The sequence below is a fragment of the Lathyrus oleraceus genome, chromosome 6 (genome assembly GCF_024323335.1).
Source record: "Lathyrus oleraceus cultivar Zhongwan6 chromosome 6, CAAS_Psat_ZW6_1.0, whole genome shotgun sequence".
NCBI classification, from domain to species: domain Eukaryota; kingdom Viridiplantae; phylum Streptophyta; class Magnoliopsida; order Fabales; family Fabaceae; genus Lathyrus; species Lathyrus oleraceus.
The window spans coordinates 140,356,566-140,377,945 of NC_066584.1; the positions used below are offsets into that span (position 1 = coordinate 140,356,566).

General features: G+C 36.2%; 1 protein-coding gene across 1 annotated transcript; it reads left to right on the plus strand.

Annotated features, from left to right (window-relative positions):
- Positions 1–3,294: 3,294 nt before the first annotated feature.
- Positions 3,295–15,887, plus strand: LOC127097837 (histidine--tRNA ligase, cytoplasmic). Its single transcript, XM_051036319.1, has 7 exons — positions 3,295–4,693; positions 4,997–5,176; positions 5,523–5,780; positions 6,791–6,925; positions 7,811–8,092; positions 14,656–14,796; positions 15,221–15,887. The coding sequence occupies exons 1-7, from the start codon at positions 3,398–3,400 to the stop codon at positions 15,524–15,526; spliced, it is 2,598 nt and encodes an 865-aa protein (XP_050892276.1). The 5' UTR covers positions 3,295–3,397; the 3' UTR covers positions 15,527–15,887.
- The last annotated feature ends 5,493 nt before the right edge of the window (positions 15,888–21,380 follow it).

Below are 21,380 nucleotides of genomic sequence, written 5' to 3' on the forward strand. Positions count from 1 at the left end.
CTTTCTAAGTCAGATGACGAACTTACTTCCTTGTCATCCCATGCAATGTAGGCCTTTTTGGAATTTGTCTATTTATTCTCATGCTTTTGTAGTCTTCCAAGTTCAATTTCATGCTCTTGAAGTTTTCCGAACAAGAATGCGAATGTCATCATGGAAAGACTTTTCTTTTTCGATATATCGTCACCTTTGGTTTCCATTCCCTAGTTAAAGAACTAAGCACTTTAAAATTAAGTTCATCATTAGTAAAAGTCTTACCGAGAGCAATCTAGTGATTGGTTAAGTGTACGAATCTCTTTTGCAATGCAATGATTGATTCTTCAGGTAGCATTCTAAATAACTCATACTCTTGACTCAAAGTATTCAATCTAGATCTCGTTACTTCAGCAGTTCCTTCATGAGTTTACACAAATGTATCCTATATTTGATTTGCGTTGTACATTGAGACGCACAAAAGAATTCATCCATGCTAAGTGCACTTTGAAGTAGGTTGATTGCTTTCTTGTCGTAGAATACTTTTTTCTTATCATCTCCATCCCATGAACTCTTGATCTTTGCTATCCCAACACCATTGACAACACTAGTAGGAACAAACAAACCATTTTGCACAACATCCCATATTTCTTCTCTTTGCGCTTCCAAGTGAGCATTCATGCGAATTTTTCAAAAATCAAAGTATTCACCAGAAAACAATTGAGGTTTATTGCTACTGCCACCGTATTTGAAAACTGGATTTACTAAAGCCATTTTGGATCTTTAGAAACATGTTACCTATAACTTGCTCTAATACAAATTATAAGTGTAGAGTGAATATAAGATGGGGTGGGGGGTGGGGGGTGAATTAGGTACTTTGGTCGATTTTTGGTTATAGTGAAATCTTACTTTTACTTTCTGGTATGATAGAGTTAATGAAAGCGGTAAAATACAGAAAATTAAAGAACACCGAGGAATTATTCTAGTTCCTCTCACAATTCGAGAGTACGTCTAATTCCCTTACCACATGTAAGAGATTTCACTATTTGTTAGAATCTTATACAAGCCTAATCCTAGTCTATATATACAAGTTACTAACTAAATCAATAAGGAACACTCCCTTATGATTTTAAAAAGTAGAAAAAGAAAACAATCCTCTCCTTTTTACTCTCTTATTTCCAACAATCCTGGACAACAAGTTATACACACAAATTTGAGTTTAGATAAAAAGATGAAATTGTAAGATGTATATCAATTACATGAATTAATCTCCCCTTTAAAGAATACAATTCATAAGTATTTTACGTAAGTGCTCAGAACATAGTTAATGAAACTTTTGATTGATGTAGTGAAAAATGAAAGCATAAAGTTTCACACAAAAACTTATGACACAAGGCACTTGTTTAAAAATATAAGTTTGAGTTTGATTTGTAATGAAATAGGTGGTTTTTCAAAATCTGAAACCTTAGGTATTTATACATGCATCACACCTCTAGGAATGAGTATAATACCATGATCAACGCCTTGCTTGGTAGGTGAAATTTAGAATCCGTTGGAATCATATTTTCAGCCAAAAAGTCTCACTACTTTAGTGTTAACCGGTTAACACGTAATTGTAATCGGTTACAGTTGAAGCGATTTATTAAAATTTGAATTTTTCGAAGGTGTAACCGGTTACAGGTTTTGGTTAACTCGTTACACCTGATGCAATTTTGAAAAATACTTAAAGTTTCATTCTGGTAACCGGTTAACAGAAATGTGTAACCAGTTACACCTGATGAAACTTTGAAAATACTCTAAGAAATGTGATAGTTCAAAAATATAATTATTCAAAAAGATTTTTATGCATAAAGGTGAATTGATAACGAATTTTCTGAGCACTATGGTAAGACACATGAATAATTGTAACTTGTACCTTTAATGAGGTGATCATTCTCTTAAGTTCCAAGAACGTCTTGACAGTGATGCTTGAGATACAAGTCTTGATACCATAGCTTGAGTCATAAAACTTTTTCTTATCCTTTGATAATGCACATGAACTAGAGATAATATACTTGTCTTCATCAAAACATAATGTTGGAGAAGCTTGACTTCAGATATGTGATGTCAATAACAACCACAATTGGAGCAAATAATATGAAAACCTTCATACATGTTATACCATAGACCATTAACATTGACCTTTCTGACAAATGACAAGGTCATATCAATCTCCATGCAAATTCTCGTAAACCCTCCCCTCTATACATTCAGGGTGTTAGTATCTATCTTAATAGGAGTACCCACAACAGATGCCAAACCAAGAAGGATACTTTCATCATAATACAATAAGTTAAGCCCTAAAAAACAAATTTAAACCAAAGTCTTCTCCACCTTTGAAAGAGGAGATGCAAAGTCTAGAGTCCATTGAGTCATTGCCAAATAATGATCAAACAACATCAACATGCCTTTTAACACGATTTTCTCCCTATTTGCGAGCAATTCACACTTGACCATAAAGAAACCATTATCAACATTCATGATCTCAAAATCTCTGGTAAGTTTCCACATATTCTTCAACCTATCATTCATCAAATGATAACCCACATTCTTTCCAAAGAGTTTAATGACTAGTGCCTCCTTCCAAGGATGCACAGTTCCTAAAAAAGCTTCTGATCCATCTAACCTTTGGTAGCAATCAATTTCCTCCTTTAAGAGAGACTTTCATAATTCCCTTTTCAATCAGGTCCAATATCTTCTTCAAAAAATTGGATCTTTGGCTTTCAGTGAAAATATCCTAGAACAATGGTCTATGAGGCTTAGATGCACCTCCATCCAGTAGCTTGACCGGTGGCGACAATGTGAAAGTAGCGAAAACAAAAGGGCTTCATGCAAAAACTCCTCTGCTATTCAAAATTTGTTATTATTAACGTGACCGTTTTTTGTGATTCAGTTGGTGGATGACCTTAGAGCATCTCCAATGGAGACTATTTAATGCATATGTGGATTTTAAGTTCTAATGCTTAACATTTTTACCATTAGAGTAGATACACGTGACGTTCTCGTTGTTTAAATATTCGTGTGACTTGCTTCATGAAGCAATACAAAATATGTGATATTTATTATCAAATAATAAAATTAATCTTGTTAATTGATGAAGGCAGATATAAATTAATTGAATCACATATAATTTACTTATTAAATTCACAATTAAAATAAAATTAATAAATTCACAATTAAAATAAAATTAGTTTAAATATAATGTGACAATTGATCTCACACAAAATAACTGAAAATTTATTACATTCATAAATTAAATAATCTCCGTTACATTTTTGTCAAACTGAGAATATTTATTAAACCGAAAACAAACAGAGTTTAGCTTTAGAAACAACCCTACTGTCTGAACTGGAGCTAAACCCTCGTTTGTCACTCACTCGTTCCAACAATGAGTCACAAGGAGGTATCCGCCGTAACACTCGGCGGCAAGGGTTCATCTCTCTCTTCCTCCTCCGTCTACGCCACCGCCACTGGCCAATCTCAAGTACGAATAGACTCATCCGCACTCGACCGGTTATCCTCAACGCCGTCGCTAAAGCAAAAAATCAACATCCCCGAATTCCTAACCCTAGAAGAAACAAGAGCCTTCCTCATCGTCCTTCTCAACAAACTCCTCCTCTGCAACTCATCTAAACACGTTCCATTATGCATATCAGAAACACTGAATTTGAATCAGAAGAGTTTTCATTTCGAAGAAGAACTCGATGTGACTGAAGACGAACAGTCATTGTTGATCAATAATGGGTGTTTAGGGTTGATTGGTGTTTCCGCAGTTTTGGATCATCAATCGACGGCGCTGTCTGCTTTTGCTGATGTGGCTGCGGCGTTTTCTTGTGAGGCTTTGAAGGCTGATGTGAGTGTTTTCAATTTGATGGATTCCGGTGATGGACATAGTTCTAAGGAGGAAGTTGGAGTTGCTGGTGATATGAGGATTTTGCTTAATGGATCTAAGTTTGTGGGAAAGGAAACTGTTTCTTCGGTTGTGAAAATTCCTAAAATTCATGGGATTATTAGGGAGAAGGCGAAATCAGTGCATTCTAGGATGCGAGTTGAGTTGAATTCCGGTCATAAATTGGGGAAAATTGAGCTTGGGAGTGAGCATACTGTGTGCAATGTGTTGTTGCCTTTGGCAATGGCATTGAGGGAATTGGGTGACTGTAGTTTTGCTCGTGCACAAAGTAACTTGTTGGCTATTGGTGGTGATGATTTGAAATCGAAAATTGGTGAAATCTTTGGGAAGGAATGTCCAACTGATGCTAGGTTGCTTAGTAGTTTTAACGAGTCTTTCAATTTGTATTCTGGAAAGGTGTATGATAAGTTTGCACATGAAATCAATGTGTTGTTTGCGCTTGTGTGGAAAATTGTGGCGTGGGAACTTGTGACTGCTTATGCTGTACTTGAGGCTGGTGAGTTGAATGAAAAGATCCGAGGTGCTACAGAAAATGGAGAGAATTCCAAAGTAGAAAAGAAGAAGAAGAAGGCTGTTTTGGGAAAAGGAACTAGTTCGATTTTGCAGTTGATTAAGGATAGGTTGCAGAGTGAAAAAAAGAGTGATGTAGAGACTTGGGTTGCTGATTTTCTATTGTTTTTGGATTTGGCAAGACCTGAATTCAATGAATTTTTATTGAAAGTAAAGGATGTTGTAGAAAGCAATGAAAGCAGAAGATTGCCCAAGATTCCTAAGGTAATTTTATTTTATGGATAAGATTAACTTTGTGTTACTTAGACTGTGTCAGGCACGTTGTAGTTCTCTTAACTTTATCACTTTTGTAGGTAAATAGAAACTCTGTTTGAACATTTTTCTTGATGAAATATCAATCCAATTCTCACCTCATTTAATCTGGAATTGGTGTTTCTTTTTCAACATATATTTTGAGGCATTTAATTGTGTTGTCTATAGATAATGGAACTTTCTTATTTTTATTTCTGTTCCTGGTTGGAATGCAAATTGTTGGTAGTCTTACCTTGAGTATCACAACCATATCAGGGGACACGTGATTTTGCTAAAGAACAAATGACAATTAGAAAGAAAGCATTTTCAGTAATAGAAGAAGTTTTTGAGAGGCATGGCGCCACAGCCTTGGATACTCCTGTCTTTGAATTGCGAGAAACTCTCATGGGAAAATATGGAGAAGACTCAAAGTTGATTTATGATCTTGCTGATCAGGTACATATGTTTATTGCTCGTTCACTTCTTGACAAGCTGAGTTCATTTTATGACACAATTTTTCTTTTCTCCAAACAAAAATGTTGTGAAACAAAACTTCAACATTCAAAACAGTAACAAATTTGGATATTTTTGCTCTGTAGCATTTTTCCTTATATTTTTGATTGATTTCATGAATCTAGACTTCTGCTTTTTAAGACAAGATTGATTTCATGAATCTAGACTTCTGCTTGTTAAGACAAACCACCATTAAGGTTCTCAACCAGATTGGTTCCCACTTCCCACCAAATCCATAGATAAAGCGGAATTTCATTTCATGCTAACTGGTTATCGACTTGTTTGACAGGGTGGGGAGCTCTGTTCTTTGAGGTATGATTTGACAGTTCCATTTGCTAGGTTTGTAGCTATGAATGGTCTGACATCTTTGAAAAGGTACCAAATAGCTAAGGTCTACAGAAGGGACAATCCATCTAAAGGAAGATACCGTGAATTTTATCAATGTGACTTTGATATTGCTGGTCCAGCTGAAAAAATGGCTCCAGATTTTGAGGTTGTCAGAATTTTGACCGAATTGCTTGATGAACTGAACATTGGGGATTTTGAGGTAAATTTTTGTAACATTCCTGCTACAAAAAATACTGGTTTTCTGAATTTGTATCAGTGTTGTCAAATATCAGTAATAGCGGATATCACTGGCAGATTTTTGGCTCTTTGCCACAGCCAAATTTGTGAAGGATGTTGGGGCCATGATGCCATACGTCGGATATGGCAGCGCCATATGTTGTATTTTGGGTTCTCCACCATGGTCTTCCCACCATCTATAACACTGATATATAGAACAATCTGCCATCCATAACACTGATATATAGAACTATTTAGACTTTACTGAGTTTGTGATTTGATAGTTCTTTAACCATTATTTTTCATGGTCTGTCTATATGTATTTTGGTGAGCAGTTTTTCACATCGCACAATATCAGAATATGTATTAGTATATGTGCGTCAGCCTTTTAAGTTTTCATTATATATTTTGAAGTAGAACTTTTTGTTAAGAGTCCCACATTGGACAATATATGGCCTGAACATGTCTTTATAAGTGGGGACAATCCTCACCCTACAAGCCGGTTTTGTAGGGTTGAGTTAGGCCCAACCACATTTCTTAACACTTTTAATAGCATATTTGTTGGCATTAAATCTTTAGACATGTGTTGCTATCAACCTACAAGTTGATGTCTTTTTGCCATGTCGTGCTAAAGCTGAATGATTTTAATCAACCCGACTCATTTAAGTTATCAGGTTACCTGCTGGCAAATGTGATCTTTGTATGATCTTGTTAAATGTTACTAGTTTACTCATCCTTGCTTATTTGTTATAACTTACCCGTATAATATCATTAATTTGGATGTGCCTGGTGATTGAGTTTTGCGAGTGCCTGTGATCTTGTTAATTTTGATTTGCTATAATTTAACTTTATAATATCATTCATTTGAATATGTCTGGTCATTGACAGGGGTTTTCCAATTCAGTGGTTAAATTTCATATTTAATAATGTCTTCAAATTATATATTGTGTGTTTTGTTATGACCTTCCTGTTGTAAATCTTTCTATTTCACAGGTAAAGTTGAATCATAGAAAGTTACTGGATGGCATGATGCAAATATGTGGAGTGCCTCCTGAAAAGTTTAGGACTATATGTTCAAGTATTGACAAATTAGACAAACAATCGTTCGAACAGATTAGAAAAGAAATGGTGAGGACATTTGTTGTTTGTTTCTATTTCCTTATTAATTATTTTGATTTTGATTTAGTGTACCAATTTTATTGTGCTTAAACTGTTCTCTGTGTTGCACTTTTTGAAAGATGTAGGCTTTTATTTTATTTTCATTTTCTAAATGCTAATAGTTTATTCTTTATCAATGGCAAATACTTTGATTTGGGGATGGAATTCAAGTTGGTGCCTTTGCATTCTTTTGGTAAATTTTGTTGCATGATTTATTGAGGATGCCAACACCCCGTCATTGGTTACTTACTACACCGAAACATTTTCTATTGTTGTTTCTTCTTTTATGAGGAGTGTCTGAATTGCATTATTTTCGATTTCCCATCCATTTTCTGTTCTACTGTTACTTGGAAACTGTGTGATTTCAAATGTTGGACTCGATCAAATGAAAATGGCTTATTGAATGCATTAGACTGAGTGTTTATCTTTTAAATCTGGTGTTATTATTTTTTCTTTTTTTTAAATATATGATAACTTCATATTATTGTACTTGGAGGGTTAACTTGCATTTTATCAATCTGATGTGGGCTGGAATGAGTTGAACAAATATTGAGTAGTGTGATTTAATATTTTGTTTACATTTTCCTTTATTAAAAAATGCATTCACATTTTAAATGTTCGTAGAACTATGCAAGTATATTGCATTGCATTGGCAAAGGATTTTGAGACTTACGATAGTTGTTGCCTTTTAGAATATGTCTGATGACAATTCTTAGTTGTTGCCTTTTAGAATATGTCTGATGACAATTCTTTAGAATAATTCACTCTAAACTGTTGACATCTGGAAGTTATCTTTTGCAATGCCATGATTTCTTAAGTTTAGTAATGTGGTTTTTACTGACTTTCACGCTGTAGGTGGAAGAGAAAGGATTAACTGCTGAGACAGCGGACAGAATTGGAACTTTTGTTAAAGAAAAAGGACATCCTTTAACATTATTATCTAAACTTAAACAAGAAGGCAGTGCTTTCTTAGAAAATGCCGGATCTGTTGATGCGTTGAATGATCTGGAAATTTTATTTAAAGCTCTGGATAAATCAAAACGCCTTGATAAGGTGGTTTTTGACTTAAGTCTTGCCAGAGGTCTAGATTATTATACTGGAGTTATATTTGAAGCTGTTTTTAAAGGGGGTGCTCAGGTAATTCTCGTGTCTTTAAATCTTATCTCCATTCTGAAATGCTTATTCTCTAGTCCCTTCATTCTTTGAGGGGCACAATTCATTATATCATCCCAGATATAGTGGATGTTCACTGTCTTATACAACTTTAGATGTAACAAGCTAGACCCATTTTTACAATTTGTTTTAAATCAGGCTAGTCTAAACACAAGATGTAATGAAGAATTAGCAGTTCTTTTAGCAATTAAAATTTAAATCTGAGTCATATCAGACAGCATAAGCTTTAGATTTTTTAGACAAATATTAACTTTAATGGAGAAAGTTTTGTATGAAAGATTGTAGATTGAAACATTGTTAATGGTTTTAGTGGACAAGATAAATAGGAGGTGAGAGAGTGGGATTTAAGGTTCAATTCGTGGTTATATGGGTCCTAACAGACTACCTTCTAAATTAGGATTTATTTGATAGAGTATCATAAGAGAGAGAAAGAATAATATTCTATTTTCATTATGAGAATGAATACAATGGCTCTTTATATATAGAGCAGCTAGCACTAACCGAATACAGCTGGCACAGCATAGTTGGCACAGTATACACCACTAACTATTATATACTCTATTAGTCCCCCTTAGAAACTGAGGGTAGAGCAAGCAGACTATGTTTGTTGAACACTCTCAGTTTGTCCCTTAGAGGAAGAAACTTGGCTGCTGAAAGTGGCTTGGTTAAAGCATCTGCCCATTGATCCATAGCTGGCACATGTTCAACAATGAGGCTTTTGGACAATACCTTTTCCCTCACAAAAAATATATCAAGCTCCATATGTTTTGTCCTATTATGCAGAACAAGATTATGTGCAAGAGTGACTGTGCTGAGATTGTCACAGAGAAGTTTGGGAATGGAGATTTTGCAGTGAAGCTCAAGAAGAAGGGACTGCACCCATAGGATTTCTGCAGCAAGCTGGGCCATACTCCTGTATTCAGCCTCAACACTAGACCTAGCCACCAATTGTTGCTTCTTAGACCACCATGAAATCAAATTAGGGCCTAGGAACACACAGGCTCCTGAAGTAGAGCGCCTGTCATCAGGGTCTGATGCCCAATCAGCATCACAGAACCCAAGCAAAGATAGAGGTTGATGAGCAGGAGCAGGCTGAATGAGTAATCCATGATGTAGAGTACCACTTAGGCATCTCAAAATCCTTTTAACGGCCTTCCAATGTTCTTCCAAAGGATGAGATAAAAATTGGCAAACCTTGTTTACAGAAAATAAGATTTCAGGTCTGGTAATAGTGGCATACTGAAGTGCCCCCACAACGGACCTGAACTGAGTTGGATCTGGAATAGCAGCAGAGCCAACTTTTGACAGATTACTTGTAGATACCATAGGAGTAGGCATACTATTTGCATTGAGCATGTTAACCTTAGCAAGCAAATCAGTTAAGTATTTAGCTTGAGAAAGAAAGAGTGAACCATTAGCCAAATGAGTAACTTCTATGCCAAGAAAATACTCCAATTTTCCCAATTGTTTCAGAGAAAAATCAGTATTTAATTTGCTGATCAGCTTGGTAATGAAAGGGGCAGAATTACCAGTGATGATAATATCATCAACATAGACCAATACCATTATAGTTAAGTTTGCAGTATGAAGCAAGAATAGGCTAGGATCACATTTGCTGGCATGAAAACCATGTTGCAGTAAAGAGCTCTTAAGCTTGTCAAACCAGGCTCTAGGAGCCTGCTTTAGCCCATAAATAGCCCTGTTCAGCTTGCATACAAGAGTCTTGTCAGGAGCTTCAAAACCAGGAGGTTGCTGCATATATACCTCTTCCTCAAGGGTGCCATTCAGGAAGGCATTGTTCACATCAATTTGCTGGATAGGCCACTTCTGTGTCACTGCAAGAGATAAGACAGTTCTGACAGTAACCTGTTTAACCACAGGTGAAAAAGTTTCTGTAAAATCAGTACCAGCCTGCTGATGGAAGCCTTTAGCCACCAACCTGGCCTTATACTTATTGATGGAACCATCAGGGTTCTCCTTAGCCCTGAATACCCACTTGCAGCCAATTGGCTTCCTAGAAACAGATGGTGACACCAAGGTCCAAGTCTGATTCTTCAACAGGGCCTGATATTCATCTTTCATGGCCTGAAACCAATGGGAAGAGGCCAAAGCCTGACCAACAGTAGTAGGTTCCACATGAGTGAGTAAAAGGGTGGGGTGAAGTCTAGGTTTTATAATGCCACTTTTGGCTCTAGTTTGCATGGAATGAGTATTATGGGGATGAATAAAGGTTGGATGGGGGGCTGGTTCAGGGCTGGAATGAGCAACAGATTCAGGACTAGAAGAAGGAGAGATAGTACTAGCCTCTGCAATATCAGAGGTGAGAGGAGTGAGAGATGCAGGAGTGATAGGTGAGGTGATGGGATTAGGGGATGCCAAAGATGTATTGCTGGGAGCAAGAGAGGTAATGTTGGAAGGTGGTCTGATAGGAGAATTGAGAGCATGCCCAGGAGTAGACATAGAACTGCTGCCAGAAGCAATAGTGGTAGCAGGGATAGAAATAACTTGATGGAGAGGAGCTACAGAAAGATGACCTGTTGGTATAGACCAGGCAGAAGTGGGAGGAGAAGAAGATGTGGTAGCAGCAGGAGAAGTTGAAGGAAATAGAGAAGCATAAGGGAATCGTGTCTCATGAAACAAAACATCCTTAGAGATGTAGATACGACCAGTGGCTGCAAGACACTTATAGCCCTTATGGTTAGTGGAGTAGCCAAGAAATATGCACTCTTGGGATCTATAGTCCAATTTATGAGTGTTATAGGGGCGAAGAAAAGGAAAATAGGCACAGCCAAAGACTCTAAGATGAGAGTAATCTGGAGTTTTGTGAAGAAGCTTGAAATAAGGAGATTGGTGGGCAAGAGATACACTAGGCAGCCTATTGATTAAATAAGCAGCTGTAACAAAGGCATGGTCCCAAAATTTGAGTGGTAAATGAGAGTGAGCTAATAGAGCCATGCCTGTTTCTACATTGTGACGATGTTTTCTTTCAACTAAACCGTTCTGGTGATGAGCATGAGGGCATGTAAACCTATGAGAAATACCAAGATCAGTGAGAAATTTGGTGAGAGGTCTAAACTCACCACCTCCATCACTCTGCACAACCTTAATTTTACAGTTAAACTGAAGCTCAACCATGGTTTTAAACTGAACAAACTAAGTAAAGGTATCAGACTTGAGTCTCAAGGGAAAAACCCAAACAAACCTAGAAAAGGCATCTACACATGTCAAAAAATAGGAGTAACCCCCTGATGACTGTATGGGAGCTGGTCCCCACAAGTCACACACAACTAACTCAAAGGGTTGTGTATAAACAGTGGTGGATGGAGAGGTAGGCAGTCTATGGGATTTCCCTAGACAACAGGCAGTACATAGTTCAGTTAGGGACCTGGAAGGGAGAGGAATGTGACAAGTTTTAAGCACTTCAGCAAGAGCTTGATAATGAGGATGACCAAGTCTTGTGTGCCATAAAGCATACTTGCTGTTAGACTTAATATTAGGAGTAGGAGCAGAACTAGCACAAGTAGTAGAATAAACAAGAGGTGAAGTAACACAAGAAGAGTCAATTTTATTGATTGGAATAGCAGTAGTACAAGCAGGAATAGCAGCACTGTTGGCTCTAGAATGCAGTAAAGTATTACAAGATGTACTTGGACTATAAGAATTTGATCCTAAAACAACACTAAAGTTAAGACTAGAGGGAGGCTTGGGCACTTGAGAAGAGAGATTTTGGAACTTGTATAGACCATCAGCTCCTACAACTCCACGAAGAAGCACCTCAGAAGAAGCCTGAGATTTAACAAGGCAAAAGTAAGGATGAAATTCAAAGAAAACTTGGTTATCTTGGGCAAATTTACTGACACTAATCAAATTCTTGGTGATAAGAGGAACAAGAAGTAAATTGTGAAGGGTGAGAGGTGTGTGAGGAAAGGTAGGGGAGGTAAAATTCATGGAACCTATAGAGTTGATATACAAACCTTGGCCATTCCCCATGTAAACTTGCTCAGAACCAGTCACAGAGTGAGCATCAGACACATTAGAAGAATCAGGTGTAACATGATGTGACGCACCTGAATCAGGATACCACCACTGGTTATTGAAGTTAGGATCTGCACTTGCCATAAACGCTTGTGGGAGAGAAGGGGTGGATGCAGCTGGTCTAGGCGCAGCATAGCCAAAAGATGGAGCATACACTGGACGAGTGTTCATCAGGAACGGATTGAAGGGAGCACGAGAAGGTGGAAACTGCATAGGCGGAGATTGCGAATACATGTGATAGCAGATTGAAGCGTCATGGCCAGTTTTGTGACAGATCTGACATTGAGGCTTACCAAAACGGCCACCGCCACGGCCAAAACGACCGCCACCACGTCCAGATCGGCCTCCTCCGGTGTTGTAATTGTTGTTCTCAGCATGAGCGGTCACGTGACTAGTGCCAGTCGGAAAAGACTCTGTAGTAGGCGCCGAAGGTTCCACCGGAGAAGACGAGGTTGACGACGGAGCTTGCGTCAAATTAACAGACACCGGTTCCGTGAGAATCACTTTCCGATGCTTCTCCAAGCGAGATTCATGAGCAAGGAGACAGGATTCGAGTTCATCCAAAGAGCTGAGATCTTCCTTACTATTGACAGCGGCGACGATAGAATCGTACTCCTCAGGGAGTGCATCAAAAACGATTTCAATTAGGTTTCGAAGGGGAACAGGATCCCCAATTGAAATCAAGGACTCATTGATTTCACGCACGCGCATCATGAACGATTCAATTGCGAGATTACCTTTGGAAAGACGACGCAACTCCGAGCGAAGCTGACGTGCTTTTGTCGTGAGCAACATGGAGAAGTAACGGTGAACTTCCGTCCATACCTGCCATGTGTGCGTACAATCAACAAGTTTCGGAAGCAGCGAATCGGAGATCGTGGAGAGGAGCCAGGTGCAGATGAGAGCATCTTGTTGCTCCCACTCAAGATACGCATCATTCACCTCACTGAGATTAGGATCGGAAGACGACGGCGATCGCTGAGGAATCACCGGTACTGTGACGGAGCGTTGAAGCTTGTGGCCATGAACAACACCATCAATTTGTTGTTTCCATTGCTTGAAATTTTTATCATCAAGCTTTACAGAGATCAGATTTGAAAGCTTGATGTGAGAGGAAGAAAAGGCGCCGTCGTTGCGAAACGGTGACGCCATGGGTGAAGGTCACTGGATCGGAAGAAAAGGAGCTCTGATACCATGATAGAGTATCATAAGAGAGAGAAAGAATAATATTCTATTTTCATTATGAGAATGAATACAGTGGCTCTTTATATATAGAGCAGCTAGCACTAACCGAATACAGCTGGCACAGTATACACCACTAACTACTATATACTCTATTATTATTTTTCAATGGTTTTTGCGGTGAATCTAAGTAAGAACTGGTTTGGTTTTTGATGATTTGGTTTTTATGCTGTAGGATTTAAATCTGTGCATAGTAAGTTTTGTTTTTCATCTTTTGTTGGAAAATAATTTTGTTGGTTTCTGTTTTTTAACCCTTGATTTTTGAAAAAGAGTATACTGCACTCGGATGTTCAGAGAAATTGGAGTGTTTTTGAAATGATGATTCTCTTTGTTCTCGCATCTCGGTTTTATCTTTTGCTGCTGTAGGAGTATTTCTTACCTTTCAATGATGTATTCCTTTTTAAAAAAACAAAATTGAGCAATTAGATGATCATTTCATCCCCTGATCAACACATGATCAAGAAAGAGCAAAGTTGCTGCAAAAATATTTTTACCAATTCATTATTCTTTGATAGCTCAACTTGTCACTTACATGGGTTATATTCAAACTTTGTCTAACTGGTTGTCCACTCCAAGTTAAATAACCAACCTGCATTCCTAAAAATTCAATGCCGTTTCTTTTTCTGTTGTGTGGCATTTTAATTTTAATTTCTAATGTAGCTAAACATGTAATGTAGGATTTATATAGTGGTTAAACTACTTAGCACCTTTCCTATATATGATTAGTAAATGAGAAAGGTGATGCAAAAAATTCCATTTTGTATGGTGGTATCAGCGGTATTGCAATTCTGTTCATTCTTCACTGTAGAAAAAGTTCAGTGATCAGCGCTATTTTAAACTTGAAATAGCAAAGATTGAGATGGGTCTCAACACGATTTTCTCATCATTTTTCATCAATTATTCTTAGGGTTTTGCTAATAAGTGCCCGGGGTTTAGGGCACATGTTATCTTGGAATTTATGTATTTAATTCTTTGAAGTTTAAAAATGGTTCTTTCAAACACAAATTCCAAGACAAGTTTTTACCTTTGGTTTCTTAACATGTTTCCTTAGGACACTTGTTAGCATTTGCCTTATTCTTATCCAGAAAGCATATGGATTATATATGATGAAATAATTTGAGGTTCTTGATTCTTGATGATGGCTTATGATAGTCATGCTTTTTCATTGCATATACTCTCCTCTGTCTTGTTTCATTTACACAGTTCTTACTGAAATCTTTTGCTTATATTTAGTGATGGTTTTTACACAGGTTGGTTCAATTGCTGCTGGTGGTCGATATGATAACCTGATAGGAATGTTTGGTTCAAAGCAAGTTCCAGCAGTTGGTGTAAGTCTGGGAATTGAAAGAGTATTTGCCATAATGGAGCAACAGCAGAAGGATCAGAACCAGGTGATCATAATGCTTGATAGCTAACTTCTGTAGTTTTTTTATGTCAAAAAGAGTAATATTCCATGATTATTCCGTATACCAAATCCCATTTTAACATCTAAATTATTTTCTATTCATAACTGCCATTGCATGATTGTGTCACTCATACAATTTCTTATGATGTTTGGCTGATGACTTAAGTTCATTACCAGTGGGGTGCATCTATTCACTAGGGATGTTTGCTGCTCACTTTTACCTATTTTCTTTTTCTTTTTGCTGCTTTTTTGGTGTGGAAATGATGATAAAACTGTTATTAGTTGTGTTTCCTTTTGATTATAATTTTGGAAAACTCTCGTCCTTGTCAAGTTATGAACGTCCGAGTTACATTACCTCGCAAAGAAAGACAACTACTATTTTCCTCTTTATAACTTTTTGTTTTTGCTAGATGGCCCGACCAACCAAGACAGAAGTCTTAGTGAGCATATTAGGGAATGACGTAACACTAGCTGGAGAGCTAGCTGGTGAACTATGGGATGCTGGTGTGAAAGCAGAATTCTTGGTAAACAAAAGAAGACCGAAACACTTTGATTATGCAAAAGAATCAAGAATCCCTTGGATGATACTCGTTGGTGAGCAGGAAATAAAGGAAGGGACAGTGCAGTTGAAAAGCCTCGAGTCAGGTAATGATGTAAACATAAATATTCCTAGAGGAAATTTTGTGGAGGAACTTCGGAAGCGGTTAAACCCATAAGCCCCAGTATTTGCAGCATCCTACTTAGCTTGTATTTGGGAGTAGGTGTTTTCACAGTGATATTTTGTGGCAACTAAGTTAAGTGAGACAGCTCACATTGGCACTACTGTGGTTCCACCATTCCCACCGCCGACTCAAAAATACACTTTGTATTTCAATGTTTGTTGTACGTTAGAGTTGAAAGAGTATATGTAGGTTTTTCCTATCATTTGCTGTTTTGTATTCATTTATGAAATTTAGTTGAGAGAATAACTTGTGAAGGTCTTGAGTTTGCTTTTATTGAAAAAGATTAATTTTTTATTCAGCAAGATCAATCAAAACTTTGGCTCCCAAACTAAGCAGGAAAACAACCTTTACATTATGTTGTTTGTTTATATTTTTCTTTCAATTTGTATTCGGTTTTGTAACTTTCAATTTTAAAAGTTGCTTTGAAATAAACCAATTTGAATGAAGTTGCAGGAATATATTCATCGCATTACTTTTAAAATTGTGTAATGATGTGGAAACACAATTTCACCTAGGGATGAATCTTTGTTGGCTGGTTGAATCTATCATAGCCTCTCAATGAGAGGGTGCATTTGGAAAGATAATCCGATGTTAAAAGTAAGACAGTTTTAAGTAAGGTTTTGAATGAAATTGAAGTAGGATTTGACTTGAAAGACAGTTATCATGATTTTAATCTTATACGGGTTTGAATGAAATTGAAGTAGGGTTTGACTTGAACAGATATTTAACATGATGTTAATGCTTCTGCATTTTAGTAAGGTTGAAATATATTTACAATAGTTTGAACTTGAAGTCAATTGAGTAAGCTTGCTGGCCACTTAAAGATCTCTTCTTTAGTTGGACTTGAAAATATCCTTCATGCTTCCGGAAATATATTTTTGGACATACCCTAAAAATCATGCCAACCTTCGTTTTTCTGAGATCCATCCCAAATTGAAAAAAATTGTCCAGATATGCAATCAAGGTGTATTAGGAGACGCATCTTTGAAATACTTCATGTACTCGATTGTGGTGTTTTTAATCAATGAGTTGGTTAAATTAACAACTTAGTGATATTTTCGGAGATGTATATTCATAAATGTTAAGCGGGAATTGACTAAAACACCATCTTGCATGATCTTCTTCATGCTAAAAATATCATTCATTTTCAAAATCTTTAAAAAATTTCTCTCATTCTCGATCAACTTTTCAACATCAAAACATGATTCTTTAATTTCATCACATCAAAGGGAGCAAAAGAAGCTGAAATTACAGGTAAAGTCCATTCATTTCATCCCTCAATCCTTGTATTAATCTGATTTTTGAGTTGAAAAAAAACATTGAGTCTGGATATGTATCTCCCGACAAAGTTTGGTGTGGCCCGGAGATGCATATCCGGACTTGCCTGATACTTTGAGTTTTAAAGATACTTTTTTTCTTCTTTCTGTTTTTGGTGTCATTAGATATGGTGCACGCAAATATATTTCCCAAAGCTATTGTGAGTGAGGATGTTAATCCAGTTGAAGTGAAATATGATGTTAAACCAGATGAAGTAAATGATGATGTTAAACCGGGTGTTCGACTAGTTGTTGTTGAGGTAGATGTTCCTGAACATATGCTACAATGAGTCCGCATGGAAGCCAAAAAATTGAGGTTTGAAGTTCTAATCAAAAGATCCGACAATGGTTTAGATAGAAGATAAACATTTGTAACAATGAAATGCGAAAGACGTGACACGTACCAACCACAAATTAGGAAGTTGAAATGAGATGACACTAGATCGAGACGTTTAAATTGTGCGGGTAGCGTATGAGTGATGAAACATGGAAATTTAATGTGTTTTTCAGTATACATAATCATGTCTTGACTAACAAGCTAGCCGCTCATCCCATTGTATGCCGCCTTGTTCCATAAGAGAGAGAACTTGTTTCAGACATGACATTAAACACAGTGGCGGTGAAAAACATACTCGCATCTTTGAAACAGAAAAGACCTCTAAATGTTTCAAATATCAAGAAAATATACAAGTGTGTTCAAGATAATAAGGCGGTAAGAGGACCAAGATTTGAGATGAAACAACTATTGAAGTTTTTGGAAGATGACGACTGTGTTTTGAGGTACAAAATTTGTGAGGACAAAGTCACCGTTCGAGATATATTTTGGAGACATTCCGATTCCATCAAGTTGTTCAACACTTTTCTCTACGTGCTCATAATTGATTCAACATACAAAACAAACAAGTATAAACTTCCACTCCTAAAAATGATTGGTGTTACTTCTATGGAGATGACTTATTCAATCGGTTTTTGTAGTTTTTGAATTAAAAAAAGAGGACAATGTTACACGGGCTTTGGAAATGTGCAAGAATATGTTGAGGGACAAAGAAAATGTGCCACATGTAATAATCACTGATCGCGATACCACATTGATGAATTAACTTGTAATTATGTTTCCTACATCGTCCACATTATTTTGTAAGTATCATATAACAAAAAATGTGAGAAGTCGAGTAAAACATGTGGTTGGCACGAAACAAGTCAAACTAGAAGATGGAAGAATGGTCAAACCTAGTGCGGTGGTGGAAAATATAATGGATGCATGAAATGGTATAATAATTTCTTCCACAAAAGAATTATATGCCGAATATGTAATATATTTCAGAAGTGTGTGTTAGAGATATCCATATTTGTTAAAATATGCCGAGGGCACTATTTTGGACTAGGTTAAAAAGAAGATTGTTTGTGCCTGGACCGATCAGATTCGACACTTTGGCAATACAACAACTAACATAGTTGAATCTACACATGCTAAAATGAAGAATTGGTTGGGAAACAGTAAAGTTCAGTGAGCCAAATACTCAGAAACCAACATAATAAGATACATACATATTTTGGTTAAAACATTACTGTGTTAGAACACCGATTCAAAAACAACATCCTTTATTCAAAATTGGCTGGCAACATATCTCTGGCGGCATTGAATTTTATTTTTTGCGAAGCCAAGTAAGCAGATAACACAAGTTCAGAAAGCTCAAAGTGTGGATGTACACTTAGGAAGACGTACGGTCTTCCATGTTCATGTTTAATTTTAAAAAAAGATGAAGCTTGAAAAACCAATACGTATGAATGAAGTTTTGATGATGGTGATGTGATGAAGGATAATAAATCAAACATATCTATCATCAGGGACGGAGTCAAAATTTTTGCGTAGCGGGGTAAATATAAATATAACATTTCATTTAAAAAAATATAAATATGCATTATAATTGTTCTATATGATTTTTTATGTTCTGAAAATGTTGAATGATTTTCTCATTTTTAACACCAACAAAAAATATAAGTATACATTATGTGTTTGAGGATTATAAGTTGATGATTGCTCTCATGATTTTTATTTTTGAAATATTTTTCCATTGCTTATTACTAAAAAAAACAAAAAAAAACACAATTAAAATCATTTTCAGAAAGTTCATACTAGTACTATAAAATTGATACAAATACAACAATTTTAAATAAACACAACAAAACTCTAAAACTAAATTTCTTATCATTAACACAATCTCAAGCTCAATAAGATAATAATATATTTTTACTCTTATTACAATAATAAAAATAAATTATAAATTTATAAAGATTAAAATTTAAAAATTTAAATTTTAAAAATTTAAATTTTAAAAGAACAACAATGGAGAATAAACCAATAACAAGGATGCACTTTGCAGTGAGAGAAATTGGGGTGAGAGAAAGAAGAATATGAAAAATGATTTGTTTATACTTGAAAAGAGTTAGAGAGAATTAATAGGAATATGAAAAGAAAATCTGAATTTTTTTAATTTTATTTAAAGTATTTATTTTATTTATTCTATAAAACTAATTATTTTTTAAATAAAAAAACAAACAATTGAATATTTTTAATGCAGTAGGATAATTGGTGTGTGTGAGAAACTAAATTATTCAATATTATTTATTAAGTGGGGGTCATTATAAAATTTTCTTCCTAATTTTTAATACAACTAATATATTAATATATTATTTATAATATTAAATATTGAATAAGTGATCATTATGGTGGGGGCATGGATCCACCCTTGCTAGAAAGTAGCTCCGTCCCTGTCTATCATGGCCGAGTGTGAAGTGATCCAAGAGTGATTCATGAAAGTTGATGACATCATGGAATTGCACATCAAAGAGCAACTTAAGAATATTCCCTATCCAAAAATAACATTTGAAACCACCGTTGGAATCAGTAAAAACAAAGGGTGCCCATAAAATGATCAAACTACATAAAGTGACAACTCTAAGAGACAATCTTCTTCATACTTTGCGCATGTTGGCTCACATTTTGTGGATTCTCCAACTCCATGATAACCACGAAACACATCACGTTTCTGACTTGATGCACATGACATTTTATCTTGTTTTGTCTCCTTTTTATTGTGTTATGCTGATATATTGTGTTTGTTTCATGTATTTTCCAAGTAGAAGTAGCCGTGCGAGAGAACGAGACGAAAATAATGAAAAACAGAGAAAAGACTAGAATCTACACTCATGGCATTCACCATGGCGTTTGCCATAACGTGGCAACCACCTGCACACCAAAAAGTCAAGAAAATCAAAGGAAAACATTTTTACAACTCATGGCGTTTGTCATGGGCCTAAAACCCATGTTCTCCACGATTTGCACTCATGGCGTTTGCCACGAGGCCTGAAAAATAGTGCTTTGAAGACTCAATTTATTCCACTTTTGCATACTTTTCTCCCACTCCTCCAACACTATTTCCAGACGTTTTCTACTAGTTTTAGCTATATAAATAGGCTTAGTTTTCAGCTTTTCATCATCCAAGTTTTTCTAGAGTAATTGTATGCAGAAAAATCACTTTTGTAAAGCAGTTGTTTCTTATATTGAGGAATTGCTGCATTTTAGAGTTAGAATCACTAGTTTTGCCAGAGAGATTTGGATCGTTCGCAATGAAACCTTTCTGAAATATTTTTTTCTCAGAATTTTTTTCCTGAAATTTCGCAGTACCAATTTAATTGCAGGTTTATTTACTTACTGGTTTTTCCCACTGTTTTCACTGCCACATACTATTATTTATGTTTGCAATTGCTGCTGCTACAATTCTTTTATATATGCAACCGAGATAAAAGGACTTCGATTACTATTTTCTTCATTCGGTTGTTCTAACTCGTCTCCGGTTGAGCGAGTGTTGGTCATACAACCGAGATAAAAGGAAAATAAAATTGTCTTAGTCTATGCAGTGCTACAACGAAATTACAATATTGATTGTTGGTCACCGACGCCGACACTAAAAACTTGATGGGTAATCTGCAAGTGCACGAAAATATTAGTTATAATATAAAAAATGTCGAACCCACATAGACCAATGTCAACCTACCGTTATCTATTGCCACTTTGTAAATCTAAGGCTAACGGGAAGAGTTTTGCTTGAAATCAGATTAAAATAAATGGTTTTAAAATTAATTAAAATAATTGGAATTTATTTCAGAAAATTTGCTTAAGGACTTCTGAAATCCAGGCAAACCAGATAACTGTCCTCTTAAGGACTACGCTGTTCCATCCGAGGACGAGCCACACTCAAGCATTGTTTCACCTGTAATCCAGGCAAACACTTTTGAATTGAAACCTTCTTTGCTATAGATAATGCAACTTAACCATTCTCTAGCAATCCCACTGAGGACCCCAATCTTTATCTGTCAGTATTTGTACAGTATACAAACATGTTAAAGAGTAATGGCGTCGATCCAGAGGCCATTTGTTTACGTCTTTTTCCTTTTTCCCTAAGAGATAGATCCAGAGCGTGACTACAGTCTCTACTTGCAAACTCCATCAATACTTGGAACGGACTCAA